The sequence below is a fragment of the Primulina tabacum genome, chromosome 9 (genome assembly GCF_025594145.1).
Source record: "Primulina tabacum isolate GXHZ01 chromosome 9, ASM2559414v2, whole genome shotgun sequence".
Lineage (NCBI taxonomy): Eukaryota > Viridiplantae > Streptophyta > Magnoliopsida > Lamiales > Gesneriaceae > Primulina > Primulina tabacum.
This window is the reverse complement of record NC_134558.1, coordinates 32627286-32649519: the sequence shown is the minus strand read 5'-3', so window position 1 is coordinate 32649519 and position 22234 is coordinate 32627286. Positions and strand designations below refer to the sequence as shown.

The window sequence follows — 22234 nt, the reverse complement described above, 5'->3', positions numbered from 1 at the left end:
ATTGTGAGATCATCTCAAAGATTAATTTTTTAAGATATATCTCTCGTTCGACCATGAAAAATGTTATTTTTTTATGTGAAAAATTTAATTTTTCACTTCGTATATATCAAGTCAACTCGTTTTACGAATAAAATTTTCACTTCAACTATACATCAGTTCAACTCATCTTACGAATATAAATCTATAAGATTATGAGTAAGTCTCATGTGAGACGGTCTCACGAATCTTTATCTGTGAGACGGTTCAACCCTACCGATATTCACAATAAAAGTAATACTTTTAGCATAAAAAGTAATAATTTTTTATAGATAACCTAAATAAAAAATCCGTCTTATAAAATACGACCCATGAGATTGTGTCACACAAATTTTTCTCTAAGATTATATAATAGAAAACATACTATTTATTTAACATTTACATAATAATATTATATTTTTCATGATATTGTGAGCCGACAACTTGGCCACACAATTTTTGTAACACACGCCTTGGGTTATGACAGATATGAGAAATGAAAAAGAAACACAATCTTGCATTGACACATCACACATACCCCGCCCCTAACCCCTAACCCACTCCCCACGCCCACCCCTACCCCTACCTCTACCCGTATGTAAAATCCGCCATTATTATATTTCGATTCAAAGTTGGAACACCACATCAAAGAAAGTTGCGCCCACGCAGTCTTCCATGAGCCCACACACAGGCTACAATCTCCCATCTTTCAGACACTTTCTCCACGCTCACTTCGCTAGCGACGCCACCTGCAAGGGCTCATTCATCCACGCCCACGTGTCGCATTTCCACCTCTATCGATTCCGGCCACTTGTTTTTACCTAGTACCTCGAACACTAACCTCCCAGAGCCACAGGCATTTTCGTCATTCCATCTCCCTCCTCTCTCCCCAGCATTGGTTTTGTTTGTCACACGTACAAGCTTTCCATCTCCTCCATCTCTGTCATTAATCCCTGTTTCATTTTGATTATTTTTAGAGAAAATAGATATATATATATATATTTTACTTCTGTTATTTTTTTTGTTAGAGAGAACCCTTTTTTGCTTTTCTTGATTTTCATAGTTGATTCATTGGTTTTCTTCCTTGTATTGAAGTAGTAGTTCTTGTTCTGATCTTTTTAAGGGAAGCATTGGTGAAGTGGAATCTTGTGTTCGTAACTCAATTCTTGCTTAATTTTTTTTATCAAAATCGAATCTTGGAGCTTCCGGGGGCTAACATGGTGTTAGAAATAAGATTATTCCATGCGAGCTTGTGCGAATCATGTCGTGAGAAACTTCAACATGTGTCTATATACCCTGATGGTTGAAAATATGCTTCTATAGTTTTTTCTTGTGTATTTTTCGATGCTTGTCCATGGGGGATGGTGATGTTATCACGAAAATATTGACAACAAGTGATATGGAGAATCTTTCGTTGGATGTTTCGGCAAGCAAGTATTCAAGGGACTTGTTGCAGAGGTTTAGGGGTAGTGTGAGTCAATTCGAGGTATTGGAAGAGAAGGGTGAGGATATTGAATTGAATCTTGGGCTGTCATTGGGGGGGAGATTTGGAGTGGACAAGAGTTGCAAGAGCTTGGTGCGGTCTTCTTCAATAGCAGTGTGTTCACATGTTGTTAGAGATGATAGTGATAATGTGAAATCGACACCAATTACGGGTCTGGTGAGGACGTCTTCACTACCTGTGGAGACTGAGGAAGAGTGGAGGAAGAGGAAGGGATTGCAGACATTGAGAAGGATGGAGGCTAAGAGGAGGAGGTCTGAGAAGCAGAGGATTTTAAGGGGTGATAAAGAAGCAGGTGGAATTTATGTTGGCGGCGGTGTTGGTGGTGGAAGTTTGAGCTCGGAAGCCGAATCGGCAGTCAAAAGTTTTGGTTCGATTTCTCGGGCGGCCAGACGAGCCATTTGTGGAGGTGGAACTGATGTGGCTATGGCTAAAGTGGCGTCCCCGGGGTCGGGAAGCTCGTCGTGTGTGTCGGATTCGGAGGGTAAATTTCGACAAGGTAATTTAATCTTTTGAAGATATATATCTGGCTATATATTTCTTGATCTGATTGCATATGTTTGATGATTAATCTTTTGTTGTTATGGGTTGGATCCTGTTGTGTAGAAGTTTGAAGAAATGAATTATCATCAACTGTAGCCTCTCAAGTATATTGTGTTGTGTTTTTGTATATATCTTAGATTCAATGTTCTGTCCGAATTCATGGATTTTTTTCCAGATTCTCATCATTTATAGTCTTTGTTTCTCTTGCCGCACCGTGTGTTTTTGTGATCTCAAGGGGATACTTCGAAATACGAATGATAAGAAAGATCAGGCATAAAATTTTAAAGATCTTTCACTTCTTCATCCCTAGGCATGGATTTGTTTTCGTAGAGTTAATATGATTTCAAATGTGGATGCTAAACGATCATAGTAACTGAAAGATGTCTCATATCGGTTAAGTTTTTAGGAGGTACCCCGCTAATATCTTGTAAAACTTTACGTGGACGTGAGAGATGTGTTAGATGTCCCATATTTGTTGGATTAAGTTTTTGATAGTTGTATATATGGACAATCCCCTTCCCATTCAGTTTCTTGCATATGTTTCTGAGGTTTGAAGATTAGTTACATTACATTTAGTTTCTGTCTCTCATTTTTCATGAACATGTCCCTGTATTATCCTTGTGGCACCAATGATCTCAAATCTTTTTGTTTTGCGCTCTAGTGTTCGCGTTTAATCTGCCCTACACTTATCGGGAGGTGATGAGGTGCTTTTATCTGGCAAAAAATTCATTTCATGGTTTCTGCTAAAATTAAGGAATGTTGCATGCGGGATCAGAATTTGTTATTAGATAACTTATATAACATATGTTGTTAATACATTCCTTCATTTGAAATTTCAGTTTAGGTACCTGATATGATATTTATCATATTAACTAGAACACAAATTTTTTTTGTTGACATGTTTTTTCTACATTAAATATCTATCGTAGGATCGAGCGATGAACCAAGTCCCACCAGCACTCGACCGTTGAAAGTACATAACCAAGATGTTTGTTCTTCCAGCTCGAAATCTCAAGAAAATACAAGTAAAACCACCGGATCAGACATATCTGCGAGTCCATCTAAGAAGTCTGATACCTCCAGAACCGGAGGAAGAAAAGTCCGGACAAATGCAATAGAGGACATGCCTTGTGTTTTTACAGTGGGAGACGGTCCCAACGGAAGAAGAGTCGATGGAATACTGTACAAATACGGGAAAGGAGAAGTTAGAATAATGTGCATCTGCTGTGGAAAGTTTCATTCGCCTTCTGAGTTCGTCGGGCATGCAGGAGGCACGGATCTGGATCATCCCCTCAAACATATAGTCGTAAATTCCTACGCTTCTTCCCTGCTGTAATGGTGGAGTCGAGATCAGAGCGAGCAATGGTTTTCTTATGGTTCGAAAGGACCTTTGTGCTAACAAATTTTTAGTTATCCTTCATGTTTAACCAACTGTAATGCAACAAAAATCCTCAAGTTCACAACTACTTCACTTGTAAACCTAAAAATACATTTTCCTAAATAAATAGTTGCTCTGCAAAGCCTATCACATGAATCTCCACATACTCAGTACTTCTAATAGCCACACACAAAAAAAAAATTCAGTAGTGCATCCAAAAATCATTAGTGTAGCAAACTCTGTGTAGTCTAATTTTTTTTTACCAAGTTTACACCATGGATAAAGTTTTTATTTCTACTTTATTTGTATAGGAAAATGTTGTTTTCAATTTGGCAAAAACTTGTGGGACGGTTTCACTGGTCGTATTTTGTAAGATGGATCTCTTATTTGGGTCATCTATGAAAAATATTACTTTTTATGCTAATAGTATTATTTTTTATTGTGAATATCGGTGGAGTTGACTCGTCTCACAGATAAAATTCTTGAGACCGTCTCACAAAAGACTTACTCTTTTAATTTTTTTTTTTACAAAATCGAGTTCTCTCATAAGATAATCTTCAATTAAACTATTAAATTGCAAAGAAAAACTGCAATTTCAGTATAATACATTTATTTATTTTTCTAAAATTTTTGTTTCATATGCCGTCAAATATCTGTTTATCAATCTATGTATTTTCAATTTTATTAATTATGACTTGACATTAATGTGACATTAATATGAGTTGATACGAAATCAATATGATGTTAATGTATTTAAATCACATCAACACTTCACAAAAGAAAGATTAAAGTGCCGATTAAATGACTTAAGATTCTGACAATATAGATAATCAAAAATTTACCTTAATGATTAATGATCGTTATTAATCAATTAACTAATAATTACTAATCTTCTTAAAAGGTTTCGTGGTGACAAAAAAAAAAACAAAAATTTGTGTGAGACGGTCTCACGGATCGTATTTTGTGAAACGGATCTCTTATTTGGGTTATCCATTGGAAAATATTACTTTCTATGTTAAGAATATTATTTTTTTTATTGTGAAGATCGGTAGGGTTGACTCGTCTCACAAATAAAAATTCATGAGACCGTCTCACAAAAGACCTACTCGACAAAAAAATAATTGAGACTCCCTCAAATTATTATAAGAAACGGACCAGAATTAATAGTGCGTCCTTGTTCCTTTTGAATTTGTTTTTGGTATATGTGGTTTGTTGACATTTGCGGGATATACCCGTTGTTTTTTCCGTCGTTTTATTTGTTAGCTCCTGTTATATTTATGGTACTCATATGAGTAGTGCTCTCATCCACTCGACATGTGATACGTGTGAAATCATAATCATCTATTCAATCATAGATGAAAGCACTACTTATATGGATATCATCTGTCAAGTCGTTAGCTCTATCGGTGATTAAAATTGTCTATTAATTCAATTCAGATTTACTTTTGACTCCCTCCGTAATTTTAATTTGTGCTATGCATATATTTATTCGGCTGTGCCCTCCATTTGTTTAAGGGTTAGTCATTAATTCCTTCATAGTTCGACCATAATACACGGTGCATTAATTTGAATGTATGGATTTTTTTAATTAATTATTCTGGTTGGATTTATTCATTATATTTAAACTTTATTAGGAGAAATGAAAAATTAAAGCCAACAGAACTAGAAAACAACACCGATAAAGAGCTATAACTATATTCACTTTCATTTTTTGTTTCGAACATCAAGCTATATAATCTAATTAAAAAAAAGTGACTAATCCTTATTTTTACTAGTGTGTTTGAATATACATTATTGATAATTTTTGGGAAGTTTTCGTGTGTCAAGTTGTTGATGTTGTACTGTTTGATCTGGTTGGCTGGATGGGCCGTAAAAGAGTTAAAAGACATTTTTTAATGGGCAATATTATCTTTGTTGAAGATAGGACTGACGATAGAGAAATGTAAGACTAATTTCTAAGGGGTACGAGACATCACCAATAGATAGACGCGCACATCTTCGAACTCATGGACCTAACAGCCCGACCCATAGCACCTAAGTAAGTGCACTATGTGCTATCACAAGTATAAGAAAATAAAGTTGTGCCTTGCTTAACAAATATAACTTTTGGACCTAGTTGTGAGCACTTGATCCTAACAATTGATAGCAGAGTGAGGTCATGTATTCAAGTCACCTCCCAAGAAGCATATTTTTATACTTTTTGGGGGAGATGATGAGTTAATCATGTATGAGTGAAACTAGTACTAAGATGACGACCTCATGAGAAGTTATCGTACGTCAAACTACTGACGTTACGCCACTTGATCTGGTCGGTTAAGTGAATTGTAAAATAGTGACATCAGATCTTGACAGGTAATACTGTCCATGTTGGGACAAGGTTGACTGTAGGGAAAATGGTAATACTGATCTCTAAAAGATATGAGACACCACCAGCAGATAGACACGCATCTCCTCGAACTCATGAGCCTAACAGTCCGACCCATTAGCACCCAAGTAGATGTACTCTACGCTGCCACAAGTATAAGAAAATAAAGTTATGTCATGGCTAACAACTTTATAGCTTTTAACCTAACAGTAAACGTTTGATTTTAACATCTACGTAAAATATATTAAAGCTTTGTATTTTGAAAATTGAAATTACATGTATATACTTTAAAATCTATCATCATCATCATCATGTATGAGTTTCATTTGTGAGTTAATGTTTCTTAAGAAATTTTTTGTATGCATGGGGTTAGTTGTCGTCTCCGACATCTTTCCGAGGTTATCTTGGTAATCGTCTGCACTAGTTTAGTAAGATTTATTTTAGTTTGGTTTTACATGTAATGGTGAATTGTATTTATGTTTGTAAAAATAATGTTTTACCAACTACTGAAATATGAATATGTGTTACCTATGATATTTTGTTCAGAGGAAAAAACTAAAAATTTTTAATATATTTTTTATGATGATTAATTATAATATTTTTTGTTTCCCCTCATAAAAATGTCTAGCTCTATCGCTTATTAAAATCTAAATATATTAATTGCTCTGGAATTGTCATGTATCTTCGCAAAATTTTTTATATCAAGTAATTAATCAACATTTTGAAACTATTATTGTATACATATATTTTCAAGTGTCTTTCATTTATTTATGTTTATACTTCAAAATTCAAGCGCATATTTTTTATCATTAACAATTAGTTATGTTCCTTGTGTTTATTGCAGTACGATCTGATTAGTTTGATTATTTTAAGTTTTATTTATAAAACGAGAAATTAATAAGAAAATTTTTAAAAATAAAAATTAATTTCTACTTTTGAATTCAACATACCAAACAATCTTTATAAAAATATGAATTATAGTGATCATTTATGAAAATTTACTAGAGATTAAAGCTTTTACAGATGATATTTTTTTCTGATTATTTTGCATATCATCATATTTAAATATATATTGATTACATATATTTATTTGGTTCAAAATATTTTAAAATTTTAAGCACTTGAAATTAATAATCAACGCTATTAATTTATAAATTATCTATTTTGATATAAAATTAATTGACTATAATATATAATTCCTTAAAAAAATAGAGAAAGACAAACTATTTTTTTTTATATAGAAGAGGTGAAAATTTTAACAAATGCATAATTAAATAGAATATTAATGTTTGTATTTTAACATTAGTACAATAATTTTTGTTAATTAAGAAAATTTTAGTGGATAATCAAAATCTAATTTTGTTGAACTTTCCATTTTTGGAATGTAATATGATCATCAAACCTTATTTCATGGTATTTACATGAGGTTTTTCTTTAAGAAAGTCCTCGAGAGGACTTAGTTGATTCATGTTTCAATATGTGTGCTCTATTTACATAAAAAAAAAAGTGTTTTGAACATTGGTAAAATCTATTTATATGTTAATTTCTTTTTATTTCTTTCCCTTATGATAGATATTTGGATGAATTACTATTTTTTATTAGAAGTATTTGTCATTATGTCAAAATCATGCAAGAAGTGCACTAGCAAACATATTTGACTTCTAGTCATGCTACTTTTTCTTTTTGTGTACATTTTAATATATTTAGATTGATAACTGCTTCTAAACATGATATTGTACAAACGTCTTTAAGCATAGTTCAAATTTTGTAACATATTTTTAACCGTTAGTTACTCACGTACAAAACACGTGCATTTTTTTTAATTATATTAAGTTTCTATATAAAATATAATTATGGTAGAAGAAAAATTTTATAATCTTATTTTTCCGTGGATAAAACAATCACTTTACTTTATCATTATTAGTAAAAAAACTAGACAGAAAACATACATTTAGTGATCATGAATGCCACCCATTTTTAATATATAGTATAAATATATATTTATGCTATGATTAAATTGATACGTGACAAGTATTATTCAAGTATTAACTATTTCACATTTCTCTTAAAAACAAAAAAAAAAAAAAAAAAACACCAAACTTCTCCATGATTTAAAAATAATCTCGGGATGGTTCATATGGTTTAGAGTCAAATTAATTGAAGTTTTAAATCGCAACATATATGTATGTGAATTCCATCACATAATGCAAGAATTTTCTTGGCCATTTGAAATATATATCAAGAATCATGTATACATTTAATATATGTAAACTTTAAATGTATGTAGTTTTCCAAAACTTGACAGAGTCAACAGAATAGGATCATTGTTATGAAATCAACCTATTCTAGGTCATCTTTACTTTTAAAAGCTACATAATCAGAAATCTATAGTCATGTTTTATTCCTTATGTCACAACAATTAATCAGTTCAGAGAATTCCCACCTTCTTGGAACTAGCCAGGGCCAGGAGATTGAAGCGCCTTCAACCGTTCGACCACTTGCTTCATCGTCGGTCTTGAAGAAAGTGATTCAACAGTACAAAAAATGGCCAAATGCAACATTTCCTCAAGTTTGTCCTGAGGACCAGAATGCCATAAAGTTTCCACAAATGCATCCTTGATCCGACCTTGATTCATCAGCAGGCATGCCCATGAAACAATGTTGAAGCCATCTTCATGTGAGTAAAATGAAGGATCAAGAACCATCTTATCTGACATTAGTTCCAGCAGCACCACACCGTAGCTATAGACATCTGCCTTATTCGATACACGGCCAGTCAAGGCGTACTCTGGCGCTATATAACCGTACGTTCCAGCTACACGGGTGGTGGCGTGAGTTTCAGTGTTAGCAAGAATTTTTGACAGCCCGAAATCTGACAGATAAGCGTTATATTCATCATCCAGTAAGATGTTACTCGGCTTGATATCTCGGTGTACGATCCGGGGAACACATTGATCGTGAAGATAGGAAAGTGCAGAGGCTATGTTCAGAGCGATCTTGTGAAGTATGCTCCAATCAAACGGTCTATTTGCTCGTTCTCTGATGAATTTACGTAGATTTCCTCCGGGAAGATAATTATATATCAAGAACATCTCGTCGTCGCTGGAACAGTACCCGATCAAAGTAATAAGATTTGGATGTCTGATTCGGCCAAGGGTTCGGATTTCCGCATGAAACTGTGGAGCGCCTTGGTGCCGTTCAGCTGTGAGCCTTTTGACCGCCACCGTATTTCCAGGTGAAATGTCGGCCCTGTATGTTGCACCAAATCCACCAGTTCCGATACACTTGCTTTGGCTAAAATTCCAGGTTGCCTGAACAATGTTCTCGTATGTTAAAGGTACCCCATTGGGATTGAAAAGCACGATTTTCCTTGACTCAGGTGATGCAGAAATCTCGACCCTCGAATTCTGTTGATTCTTTTTCATACAACAACATAATACAGCAACAAAGACGAGAGAAAGTACACAAACGACTGCTGAAGATATAATGGCTTCCAAAATACGGGGGGAAAGCCCGTTTCTTTCACTTTTCAAATGGCGTCCTGCTTTAGGAACATGTTTTTTTGGCTTGTGACCTTTGTGCTGATGTGGTGGTGGTGCAGATGAATGGACTGAAGTTAAGGGATAAAAATGGTTTTCCTGATGAATGCTACATAGTATCCTTTCGTCGACAGCTGATGTTTCTAAAAACAGAAGATTTCGCGAGTGGATCAATGGTATTTTTCCCAATACTCTGTCACAATTCAGCAAACACTGACAGGTGAAGTTGCTATCTTTCAAATCAAGCACAAACAAAGTATTTTCATTGCCAACAGATTTCGCCATCGATTCAGAAACTCCATTCTTAACGAAGACATGGACCAACGCTCGACCAAATCTGTAAGGGTGTAGGTTAAGGTAATGAAGATCAAAGATCTCAGCAGTAAAAAAGCTGCCTTTGAAATTTACCATCTTGAGGCTCTGACAACTGCTCGGACTTCTTGGAAAACTGCCTTTGAAATTGGCACAGGGGGCCTGAATAATCGTCAGCTTTGGAAGCTTTGTAATGTCATCAGTAATAAAACCTTCGAAAACGTTGTTATCATTCCATTCTATGCAAGATAGATCCGGAGACGCCTCGCCACGTGGACATCTCTTGCTCGGAAGAACATTAAAGTGACTTGAGAGGACAAGAACCGTTAGATTGACACAATTATGAAGATTCACGGTTAAAGGACCGGTTAGGTTGTTTCTCGAAACATCCAAAACTTCAAGGCTTTGAAGTCTACCAAGCTCGTTGGGGATAACGCCATGTAACACATTCGAGGAAAGCAAAAGTGTCTTTAAACGGATACAATTTCCCAAAGCGCGCGGAATTTCCCCCTTGAGGAAATTAAATGAGAAGTCCAAATGCTCAAGATTCGCACAATCATATCCTAAAGTACTCGGAACATATCCAACGAACCGATTAAAGGACAAATTCAACGTTCTTAACGACCATAAACAGCCAACGAATCCAGGAATATCCCCATTTATCTCATTTCGCGCCAAATTCAAAATCATCAAACCCTTACATTCCGAAAAGGAAGGTGGAAACTTCCCAAATATCTTGTTGAAAGCTAGATTAAGAACCCTCAAATTCCCCAGAACCGAGAACTCAAATCCTGAAAAGTTCCCAACAATGAAATTCCCCTCAAGATCAATCACTTCAAGATTATTCAATCCCCACATTTCAACAGGGATTTCCCCATAAAGTTCATTGAATGGAAGTGATAGAACCCTAAGTTCTGTAAGGTTTCCAATAACAGGTGAGATTTTCCCCATTAACTTTCCATTTACTTGAGAACAATTTCTCCTGATATCAAATCCGTGAAAACAATGAGGAGCAAAGGAAAAGTTACCTCCTAAAGACAGCCCTGTGACTCTGAAATTTGAATCACAGGAAACTCCAAACCAAGAGCAGTGGTTGGGAGAATCATCATCATTCCAGCTTGCAAGAATCCCAGTAGGGTCAGAAATCGATTTCTTGAATTCAAGTAGAGCCATTTTGTCATCAAGAATTTTCCCATAAACGGACAAAAAAATGCACAGAAGAAGAAAACAAGAAACCAAACCCTTGGTTGCAGAAAACACGGAGTTCTCCCTCCCCATTGCACCCAATGACACCATTTTTCCCACTTTTCAGGAACTAAAACAGAACACTTGCCAGGGAAAAAAAAATTGAAAAAATACCCAGAAACGAAGATTGAGACGAATTTCGTTTGCTGTGCTCCTCAAAACAAAACCTTGAAATTTGAAATGGGAAAGGACCGAAAAGGGAAAGCAAGAGGAGAGGAAGCACGGCCCAAGAATCTTAAAAAGGAACACCAAAAAATGGAGTCTTGAGACAGTTTTCAAACAAGATCTTTCAGTTCTTGCAGAAAACTAGAGAATTTTCTGGTATATGGAAGCAGCAGACTCGATGGGTTCAGAAAAAGAGAAGATTTTTAAAGCTTCTTCTTCTCCTCCTGCCGCAGATTTGCTAGTGTTTGCTTGTTTGCTATGTCCAATACTACGTCTCAATCACAAACGCCCTTTAAGCCTATTGGTTTTTTATAATGTGAAACAAGCAGGGCCCCAACTAGATTTAGGCAACTACACTCAATCTACATATTTAATTAAAAAAAAAATCTACAAATTTAATCAACACCCAAAATTAAACATTTTATTTTTTGACAATTTATTTTTTTCTCGTATATATTTCATATTATATAATATGAAAATTTGTAGAAATTACATAAACATTAATTTATTATTATAAGTGAGGCAAATATATTATGAAAATAAATTAAAAAAAAATTAATATTTTGGGAACATCTCGATAATGTGGGTTCCATGGGGACCAAAAGGGTGCAACGTTAGGCGGGGCAATTGTCGGAGATGGACCCATGCTTTCTGTGGGGCCCAGGGGACCCACAGACACATCTCACACGTGGAGCATCTCTGCGAAATATAACGGCTGATTGTTCGAATTTGTACAGGACACGACGTCGTGTGGACTATCGAAAATCTTTCGATTGCGTGGGACCCACAGAAAAAGCCCCCCACCCCCCCCCCCCTCGGGTTGGGGGGTGTGTCCCTATGACCTCTACAAACAATTTAGTTAAGATTTTGTGAAATTTTAATTTATTTCGACGATTTGATGTGTATTCACTTGGGGATGAAGCGCGTAACCTTAGAATTTACAGTGAATTTATGTTATCATATGTAGATAATTATTATATTATATGCTGAAAATTTAATGTAAAACAAGAATTGGGTTACTTTAAAAAATATATATATATATAATAATAATAAATTCGACTGGCACAAAAAAACAAATGAGAAAGTGAGAATGGGAAAATGTTTAAAGCATTTATTTTTCGAATAGCGCGAGATTGCATAAATCTGGCAAGATTACGAAATTTAAAAGAGAAACAATTAGTAAGGTAAAAAGAAAAGGATAAAAACTTGTATGAGACGGTATCACGGATCGTATTTTATGAGACAAATCTCTTATTTGGATCATCCATGAAAAAGTATTATTTTTTATGATAAGATTATTATTTTTTATTGAACATATCGGTAGGGTTGACCCGTTTCATAGATAAAAATTCGTGAGACAGTCTCACAAGAGACCTACTCAAAGAAAAAATAAGGTGGCTCAGTGGTAAATGTTTTAGAAAAAATTACATTTTTTAGTCGTAAATGTCATATTCTTTGCGATTTTGGTCATTTATGTTAAATTTTATTTTTATTTCATTATCTTTGTTTTTTCGATAAATTTAGTTGTGTTTCCAACGTGGCACCAATGAGACACTGATATATTACTATTGTATACAGTGATACATCAACACTGAGAAATACAAATGGGACAATTGCAACACATGAAATGTGTGATTTAATCTTTATAGTTCCCACAATAATTACAAAGTTCTCATGACGTCATTGTGAAAAAGCGAGACCCTTGAGTTCGTAATCTAGAAATCTACTCATAAATGCATTGCTTTTCCAGTGCTTTTTTCCATTCAACCAGATGTGTAAAGCTAGTTTATTACTTCATTTCTTCCAATTATATAATTTTTTTTTATTTTTCGACTATATCCAACTCATGTAACCTTGTGCGTGTTTTCACACAGATTAAGAAAGTGTTTGGGAAAGTAAATGTCACGAAATAATTTCATATTTCGCTCTTATTTCAATTATCTAGATGTTGCCAATTTCACGAGAGACTTGAGAAAAACTTCAAGGGAGATTAGTTGGGAATAGTGTATTTATAAGCTGAAGTTAGCAACTAAGCTATAATACAATAATTCAATTTCTGTGTTTGATAATTTATTTGAAATTTGATAAATAATATAAATAGTTTTTTTATATCTGCTTTATTTTAAATATTGAATTATCCACGAGATATTTTTCATATGCATTTTTTTATGAAAATTGTATGATTTACTTTTATATGGCAAAGCAAGAAGACATATCCATTATCGATATTGATGATAGTTGTTACATTCCACAAACTTCAACTGGAATAGAAACATGTACAAATTTTAAAGTGAAGATAATCAAACGAAAAGCAATGAAACCAAGAAGTGAGGTATGAGAGCATTTCATAAAATTTTCCAATTCTGAAAGTGAAATTAAAGCTAAATGCAAGTATTGTGAGAAGGAATTTTATTGTGATCCATATAAAAATGGAAATGTGAGTTTGAGGGCTTATATGAATTCGTGTAGAAAAAACCCACATGTTATTGAAACAAATCAGGCGCAATTGAGTCTACAACAAGGTGCAAAAGATGGTGAGGCGTGTTTAACTACTTGGAAAATTGATCAAGAAATATGTAGGAAAGCTTTGGCTAGAATGATTGTGGTTAATGAACTCACTTCAAATTTGTAGAAGGGGATGAATTTAAACTGTTTATGGCTATAACATGTCCAAAGTTTCGAATCCCTTCAAGATGGACAGTTGCACGTGATATTGTTGGTTTATATAAAGTTGAGAGAGAAAGTTTAAAAAGCTTCTTAAAAAATTCATCACAAAGAGTTTGTTTGACCACATATACATGGACACCGATTCAAAAGATCAATTATATGTGCCTGTCAGCTCACTTTATTGGTAAAAATTGGACTTTACGAAAAAGATTATCAATTTTTGTCCAGTTACAAGTCATAAAGATGAATCCATTAGGTTAGCAATTGAGACATGCTTAAGAATTGAAGAATTAACAAAATTTTGATGATTATCATTGACAATGCAAGTTTGAATGATGTTGCAATAAGTAATTCTGAATATTTTGACATTTTGGGATGGTGGAAGCAAAATTATCATACATTTCCCATACTTATTGAAGTCGTGATGTGTTGGCTATTCAATTATCAGCTGTTGCTTCAGAATCTACTTTTAGTACCGGTGGTCGAGTATTTGATTGTTTTAGGAGTTCATTTATTCCTAAGTTAGTGGAAAGTCTTATTTACATAAAAGATTGGCTTTGTTCATGCCCAATTCCAATCAATGTTGAAGAGACTTTGGAGGATATGGAAAACCTAGAAGATCGTAAGTTTTCTTATAAAAATGTTAAAGTTAGATTTTTTAATTGCAATAAACTTCTAATTTATTATACTTGTATGTCATGATTTCTTTTTTTCAGATATAGCAAAACTTAGGTTGAACTCACCTTCCTTAACAACACCGGTGGATAATTCGTAAATGAATTACGTTGAAGAGAACGATCAATGATACATTTTGTCATGTATTTTTATTATGATGGGAATATTGTACACCAAGCTTGAATATTCCTCCAAATTGTGAAGGTTTTTTTGTGTATTAGTTTAATACTCGGTTGATACAGAAATTGAAGGTAGTGCTTCAGAAATCATTTTATCGAATTGTCTTGTGGGGCTGAAATGGTCTGTAGTTATTTCCTTAATCTTTATATCAATTATTTTTATATATATTTATTCATCCAATGATTTTATTTTCAATATTTCTATTTGTTATTGATATTTTTTCTCCAACGTTTCTTGTTATTTACGAGCTCTGCACGTTTTCTTTGTGTGTATTAAAATTCGCAATTTTTTTTGCCGAAATAACCGATTTAAAAAAATCGGTTCGGTTAATTCGGTTTCTATGAAAATTTCGGTCGGTTTGGTTACTCAGAAATAAAATCGGTTATAGATCTATTCAGTTCAGACGGTAACCGAATAGATCGATTGCACACCCCTAATGAGAGTACCTTAACTCGACCTAGAAGAAGATAGTTATCAGTAAATATCCAAAGTATTTCTACGATGGCTATAAAAACACTTAACATGTTTGCGGATCCAGAGTCCGACAAACGGAAGAGTTTATCCAAAACAATCAAGGAATGCTAAACAAAAACGATCTCTGAAAAAACCAACGACTAATTTATGTGCAACAAGCGTTCTTGAGACGAATATGGCCACATGTTTTATAGTGAATTCAACTAGGCGAGCAAGGTCATAAATCCAAATAAACACGTCCATAGAGGCATGCTTCAATTAAGTACGACCAATAAGTGGAAAATTGTACTATCTTATTTTCTAACACTGTCCCGGATCATGTAACAAACCGTTTTTGGAACGAAATACTAAAACAAAGTTTGATTCTTCTCCGGGACCCAAGACTGGCACCGAATGCAACTGATTAACGGAGTTTTACCTAAGCTGTGGGTTCTTAATTTACGATTACAAGTTGTTCCATTTCTCTATTAGATTTAAATCCAAATCTTCTTGCTTTGTTGTATGAATCATTACGGTTTTAAACTATAAAACCAGAGAACATCTCATAAACGAGAAGGCCAAGTAAAGCTCATACTTTCTCAACAGCAGTGTGAGCAGGAATGGCATGAAAAACAATAGCAACGTTTACTGGATGATGCCTTCACCGAGATTGGATACGCCATTCTAGAACCAGCTAAACTGCATTGAGAAACAAATATTTCAGCATGCCTATATATAAAGTAACAGCATAAATATAAGAATTAAAGTTGCATGTTTGTTAGCCAAACACCCCAAGATATGGACCGAAGCATACCTGTAAGAAGAATCAAGACTTGAAGTTTTCGGTTTACTCCAACAGCAACAGCACAACCAACTGCTATCAAGACAGTGGCATTTACAGCTAGGCCAAGAAGGGCAGTTACAGCAGCAGCTTGGCCATGATGAACACCAACAGCAGCTTGAAAAGGTTGGAACCTTACAGTGACAACTTGGGCAAGAGGGACACTTGCAAATGCAGCTTGGCCAGCACGATTTCCAGTGGCAACTTGGGCAGTTTAAACAACTATTGGAGCAGCTTGGACAGCCAAACGACCTACAGGAGCAACAAGACCACCATTCGCAAGAGAAATCTGACCATTTATAGCTACAGCTAGGCCAACTACAGGAGCAGAAGAGCCGTCTACAATTGGAACAATGACAAAAGGAACATGCAGACTTCTTCTTTCTGCAACACACAAAAGGGTATTGTCCCAATCATAGAGAATTAGCAATTCAAAATACGAATGATTAATGAGTAATTTGAACACAAAAGTAGTTTAATTGAGTTAGCCTGAAAATAACACTAACTTGGTAAAACTATTTGATTGGACAATAGCTTCACTTCTATCAGGGAGTTGGTTGGTGCTGAAAGAATCCTTGGGTTCTCCAAGATTTATGCCACCTTGATCGATATGAGCCTCGGAAATAACCGGTACATCAATGGCTCCTTTAGCTCCAGGCTTCCAATTCTGACTCAAATTCTTTTCCATGTCTATATTTTCGTCAGGTTGCACTTCCTTGGAAGCTGAAAAATTTAGCTCAGACCCACTTAACTCACTAGTTCTTTTCGGATCACCAGATTTAAAAGGTTCTTCAGATTGATATAATTCTTCAGACATGTAAAGTTCTCCAGATTGGTATATTTGCTTTGAGTTAAAAGGTTCTTCGGATTTGAGTAGTTCTCCTGATCTGTACATGTCTTTACCCATCTTTGAAGCACGACCCCTGAAACTATGGTTCCCAATATGAATGCTGAACAATGATTCATTTGAAGCAACACTCCACTCCATTGGTGACAAGGGTTTAGAGAAAATAGAAGACGGAATCCTGCCAGGATCAAAATTTCCAGGCCTTTCCATCACTTGGATGAAAGGAGATTGAGTTGGTGACATTTGTGGCAGTAAAGATTCATGGGTAATGTCTGAAAATCGTGAAGTGGATTCTGGAGAGCCGGTGATAGATTCTTCTAGCCTGTACAAGGCCTCATTTGAAACATCAACCCTGTCATTTTTATACAACTGTTTGATACCCCCATTAGGTTTGGGAATGCCAATTGATGGATGGGACCTGGGAAGCGTATGAGGAATAACTTGGAAGAAATCACCGGATGAGGAGTTTGATGAGGTTGAAGACCTTCCCGAAGAATCTAAACTTTGCACCGAGTCACGCCCAATTTCTATTTCTTCTAGATTAATCTCTGACTCTGGTAGGCTGCCACTTCCATTGTCCGAATCAACGAGTGAAATCAGGGGTGCCCATGAATCACGTTTATTATGAGAAGCATTAGTGCTTGCCTTTAAATCATTTTTGCTTTCACGTCCATGATCCATGCCTGAAATGGAGTAAACGTCTTCAAAGCATATAAATTCTTTATCATCATCACACAGGTAATCCGTCCGATGTCAATTAACATTGAGTAAATATCCAGAAACAATGTCAAGATCAAGAAGCCATGAAACTACAGAAAGTATTCATGAATTTCATTAACTAAGAGTGGACGATGAAAAGTCGTGTCCTATTATAGACCTTGTAATTGATTAAGCAGAGGATCAATCGGAAGTCACCTTAACTAGCTCCAAACTATGTTCAAAATAAATCACGATGACTTCCCCAGAAACAGAAGCAAAATGCTACTGCAACCAAAAAAAATTCAGATTTTAATTTGTTTAAGCTATGTCTAATTCTTGCATTATAGTTTGCAACAGATGAGAAAGTAGCCTTGAATTTCCAATTAATGAAGTATAAATAACTTCTGACCAAACTACATAAATTTCTTCAGAAAACTGTCAATCCTCCTCTTAATAATACTCTAGGGTCCAAAAAAAACCAACTAACACGGGGAATTTTTTTAGATTGATAGTACATAATACTTAATCTGCTTCTTCATGAAATCAACCATTAGTCTTTTCACCCAACCCACAATTACAAATAAAAATACCATTGCAATCTTTCCATGGTCTAAAACTAACATTAATAGAAACACAATGCGATAGCAAAAAACGAAAATCGCAACAAGTGAACCACTAAATTGACATCAGTATAGAGGAAGCAACCACACCTTTGCTCAAAAGATGTCCAAGCTAATGAAGCTAACTGGCAGCCCAGCATCGGTTTTCCGAATGGAGAATTATCGGCCGTCACCAATCTCAGAATCTGAAAACAAGTCATCATCAACAAATCGACCCATGTTTCTCAACCAAATGGAACCACCTCTTCCAAGATCAAGCTAAAACATAAGAACCCGTGACTAATAGAAAAGGATCACAAATTCACAACCGATTATCGATAAAGGGACATAACCTCAATCCGATGATTCAAAAGATGTAAAATGTTGAGGCGCTCCTCTGTTTCTTGATTTCTGACACATACCTTTTAAATAAAAATAAAAATCTAGCATTTCTTCTTCGTGAAAGAAGAAATGGGATTATGAAAATTCCTCAAAGATGGCAAGAAAACAAGGAAATGTATTAGGGTTTTGGGGGAGAGGAATTTGGGCATGGGTCCGTGGAATGGTAATGGAAGGAGAAACGAATTTTTCGGGTGGAAATTCAAGAAATGATAAGAACAAACTGACATCAGGGTCCCTTTGGCGCCAGTATTTTCAACTAACTATATATATGTATCTATGTATGCATGTATGTTATGCGTCTTCATGCTTGCTTCAACTTTGTGCTACTTTTTATAATTACATACTTTCATTTTAAAAACATCGTTGTTAAATAAATTATTTCAGTTCTAAATTATTACGAGATAAAATTAGAGATTAGAGTATACTATTCAATAAATAAAAAATATAAATAGATTCTTAATATATATATATATATATATATATATATATAATAATAATACGTTGTTCCGTCAAATCTCATACTCATTATGAACCCACTTTGACCGAGCCTAAATCCATTAGGTCGGAACGAGTTTAATACGGCGCCGGTTTTAGATTCGATTCATTGTCGTCATCACTACAGTGAGATCTCTCGATATCAATCGATTGTTAGCTACTTCGATTTTTATTGGAGTAGACTATAACCAAATATTTTATTTTATGTTATCGGATGAGTTCTTATCGATTTTGTGAAATATCAAAAATGTTAATAAACCCACTATGAAAGATAAAATAGGAGCTTAACTCCTTATGCTTTTTTTTTTTTTTTTAAAAAGAAGCTCAAATAATTTCAACTTCATAATTTTATATGTTTGAATGTAACAAATGTTTTCATAGTAAATGTAATATTATTTTACAACATGACAGTATAGAATTATCAAAAAATAAAATATCACAACTTGACTAAAAAATAATTTAATTTATATTATTTTGTACTAATTAGATTTTGAATTATATGAATGAAATATGATGAACAATTATTTTGTATACAACAAAAGATGTTACAATCATATTAATAATTTTTATAGGAGGTCTCTAAGCATTTTTTTAAATAAACATAAGTGATTAAACGTCTATTTATTTTTCATAAGGGTTTATTAACTCTTTTGAGATTTCCCATTGATTCGGGCATATGTTTCGAATTTAATATATATTACTATTTGCACAGCGAGGCACAAATTGCTGGAATAGCTATATATTACTAGGAAAAAATTTATGTGAGACGGTCTCACGGATCGTATTTTATGAGATGGATCTCTTATTTGATTAATCCATAAAAAAATATTATTTTTTATGCTAAGAGTATTACTTTTAATTGTAAATAACGGTAGGATCGACCTGTCTCACATATAAAGATACGTGAGACCGTCTCACAAGAGACCTACTCATATTACTATTAGTAATGTGTTTTATTCCTTACCAACATCTTCTTAGACGAGCTTGTCACGCGAGACTTGACTAGTAAGTTTACCTGGTTGATATGAATTTGTAAGCTACTGTCTTCGGCCCGAATATTTGTATCGTATATTCATATGATTTTTCAAAAACCTTTTGTCAAAACCTTATAAAAACGCATATTTTTTGTTCTGTTCACTTATCAAATACTTAAAACTTTTTTTTTAAAAATACTTATCCCAACAAAGACTCTTATTCATTACTAATATATTAATTTATCAATATACTAATATTTTTTTATTACATGAAAGATTATGTTATATTTTGATTATTATTGCACATGCTTGACATGCTATTACAAAAATATCCTCGCTATATATTTTTCCCAAAGGGTGACATAAGGTCATGGCTTGCAATAAGTTTTTTATTTTTATCAATAAGTTAGGCTCTTTATTTTTTTGTCAATAAGTACGACGCACGTGCGATGCACGATAAATTAAAAGTTTAATAAATCATTACATAAAATATCAAACAAACATGTAATTTGATTAGATCCTATCAAACAAACCTAAATATAACCTTAAGATATTATTAATATATTAATTGTATCAATATACTAATATTTTTTTTTTTGATAACATAAAAAATTATGTTATAGTTTGATGATTATTACACATGATTGGCTTGCCATTACAAAAATATCTTCACTATATTTTGTCTCAAATGGCAACATGGTGGTCATAGCTTACTAGTAGTAAGGCACACTCACGTGTGTTGCACGATAGTTAAAATTTTAACACAAAAAATTAAAATATTGTTTAACAATTAAACTTGTATTAAATTAGTAATAAATAATAATTTCTTGAATTTTGTTATTTTCTTGTCATTATTATGACTCTTCGCGTAATTATTCCTTTAAACGTCTTCGTTTTCGACGGACTCTTTCTTTAAAAAAAAAAAGGAAACGGGGTGATTGTCAAAGTTTATGAATGCGAACGAGTATAATTTTATTTATTCGACTCCCCCGAAAATCTTATCTCACCGTGATTATGACAAACAAAACTTGAAATATTTGTGTTCTCAGGAATTCAATTCAGATACCCAAAAAAGCACAGATTTTGCACTCTCTTTTCATTTAAACGGCTGGTAGACGTCAAACTCCTCCAATGGAAACTCAACACCAGCATCCATTGATGGGCCACTGGATGATCCTTCACCCAAGTTGGACGTATATAAGTCTTATTTAGATCCTCTGCTGTGGTTGAAAGCACAGCACCGGTGATGTGCTCTTTTTATACGAGGTGATCAACTGATTATCTCGTTTCGTCTGATAATTTTTTAAATTTATCTGACACTGTGTGAGTTCCATCAAATAATCAACTGATCATCTAGTATAAAAAGTGCAGTGGTATTTCAAATCTATAAGTCATCATAATTGAACCGGTTAGCCCATCCTGAGGCCCAGGATCCACCACTTGCTGGGCTAGCACTTGGTCTTGAGCCTGGACGGAGTCGATGACATTGGGCCAAATCAAAGGCCTGTCACGCATGAAGTCGCGCGCCAGGTGCTCCTCCCTCTGCCTCCTCAAGAACTGAGTCAGAGTTTCTGCATAGTTGTGGAACTTGGTCGTCTCCATGGCGTAAAGCAAATCCTCAGGATTGATGGTCTTCCGATGTCTCCATGGCATATCGTGTTGGCTTCTCGAGTGAAGTGGATGGAACTCCCACACACATTCTTGAACCGTCTCTTTCGCGTGCGATCTCGTTCACTTGCAGCACATGCATGATTTGGCTACGTACCCATTAGAAAGTAGATTAACGTCACATTTCAACAGTCAATCGGAAGCAAAGATGTTTAGAGAAATAATTATGCGAGAGTGATAGTAATGACGATAAAATAACAAATTCAAGAAATTATTTATTACTAGATTACTACAAGTTTAAACGTTAAACAACGTTCTAATTTTTTTAAATAAAATTTTAACTATTGTGCAACACATGTGCACGGTGCGCCTTACTAGTTGACAAAAATAAAAAAAACTTACCTCAGGCCATGACCTCATGTCCTCATTTGAGGCAAAAGATAGTGAATGTTTTATGCTTTCGATAATTCAGACCTCATAGGGTTAATAATTGTAATTTGCCCCACCTTCAATGGCTGATAAAGAAATAAACATAAGTTTAAGGACTCGGATGAAATGAACAAAGTCGAGGGGACTTGGATTTCCCAATTCTACCCATGAAAAGAACCGAGAAAAGCTCATGAAGCTACGATGGGAGGACGAACCAGTAAGACGAGGCTTCGCCGATCGGAAACGTAACCGCCGTCACAGAGGATCTAGTTGAACATAACCGCTAATACACTCTCAACTTT

At 34.5% G+C, this 22234-nt stretch overlaps 4 protein-coding genes across 5 annotated transcripts; 1 reads left to right on the top strand and 3 right to left on the bottom strand.

Annotated features, from left to right (window-relative positions):
• Nucleotides 1-670: 670 nt before the first annotated feature.
• Nucleotides 671-3581, top strand: LOC142555288 (ninja-family protein AFP3-like). Its single transcript, XM_075666091.1, has 2 exons — nucleotides 671-2015; nucleotides 2989-3581. Exons 1-2 carry the CDS (start codon nucleotides 1370-1372, stop codon nucleotides 3393-3395), a joined length of 1053 nt encoding a protein of 350 aa, XP_075522206.1. The 5' UTR covers nucleotides 671-1369; the 3' UTR covers nucleotides 3396-3581.
• Nucleotides 3582-8117: 4536 nt separating this feature from the next.
• Nucleotides 8118-11319, bottom strand: LOC142555287 (uncharacterized). Its single transcript, XM_075666090.1, has one exon. The coding sequence runs from the start codon at nucleotides 10947-10949 to the stop codon at nucleotides 8256-8258; it is 2694 nt and encodes an 897-aa protein (XP_075522205.1). The 5' UTR covers nucleotides 10950-11319; the 3' UTR covers nucleotides 8118-8255.
• A 3883-nt stretch (nucleotides 11320-15202) lies between these two features.
• On the bottom strand, nucleotides 15203-18645 carry LOC142555286 (uncharacterized). Of its 2 annotated transcripts, XM_075666088.1 has the most exons (6): nucleotides 18378-18645; nucleotides 18136-18230; nucleotides 17642-17710; nucleotides 16386-17409; nucleotides 15853-16263; nucleotides 15203-15737 (listed from the first exon to the last, which is right to left on the bottom strand). In XM_075666088.1, exons 4-6 carry the CDS (start codon nucleotides 17405-17407, stop codon nucleotides 15638-15640), a joined length of 1533 nt encoding a protein of 510 aa, XP_075522203.1. In that variant the 5' UTR covers nucleotides 17408-17409; nucleotides 17642-17710; nucleotides 18136-18230; nucleotides 18378-18645; the 3' UTR covers nucleotides 15203-15637. The 2 variants fall into 2 exon arrangements, with proteins under 2 accessions (XP_075522203.1, XP_075522202.1); XM_075666087.1 differs by lacking the exon at nucleotides 17642-17710.
• Nucleotides 18646-20991: 2346 nt separating this feature from the next.
• On the bottom strand, nucleotides 20992-21548 carry LOC142504410 (uncharacterized). The gene is made up of 2 exons (XM_075617283.1): nucleotides 21302-21548; nucleotides 20992-21071 (listed from the first exon to the last, which is right to left on the bottom strand). Exons 1-2 carry the CDS (start codon nucleotides 21546-21548, stop codon nucleotides 20992-20994), a joined length of 327 nt encoding a protein of 108 aa, XP_075473398.1.
• Nucleotides 21549-22234: the final 686 nt, after the last annotated feature.

Excerpts from the sequence above, each read along its gene's own strand:
- LOC142504410 (XM_075617283.1), bottom strand. The coding sequence starts at position 21,548 with ATGCCATGGAGACATCGGAAGACCATCAATCCTGAGGATTTGCTTTAC. Across the intron at positions 21,072-21,301 it reads GCCTCAGGATGGGCTAACCG|GATCATCCAGTGGCCCATCA; the intron begins GTTCAATTATGA and ends ACTTGGGTGAAG.
- LOC142555286 (XM_075666088.1), bottom strand. The coding sequence starts at position 17,407 with ATGGATCATGGACGTGAAAGCAAAAATGATTTAAAGGCAAGCACTAAT. Across the intron at positions 16,264-16,385 it reads CAATCAAATAGTTTTACCAA|AAAGAAGAAGTCTGCATGTT; the intron begins GTTAGTGTTATT and ends TGTGTGTTGCAG. Across the intron at positions 15,738-15,852 it reads AGTCTTGATTCTTCTTACAG|TTTAGCTGGTTCTAGAATGG; the intron begins GTATGCTTCGGT and ends TTCTCAATGCAG.
- LOC142555288 (XM_075666091.1), top strand. The coding sequence starts at position 1,370 with ATGGGGGATGGTGATGTTATCACGAAAATATTGACAACAAGTGATATG. Across the intron at positions 2,016-2,988 it reads GGAGGGTAAATTTCGACAAG|GATCGAGCGATGAACCAAGT; the intron begins GTAATTTAATCT and ends TATCTATCGTAG.
- LOC142555287 (XM_075666090.1), bottom strand. The coding sequence starts at position 10,949 with ATGGTGTCATTGGGTGCAATGGGGAGGGAGAACTCCGTGTTTTCTGCA.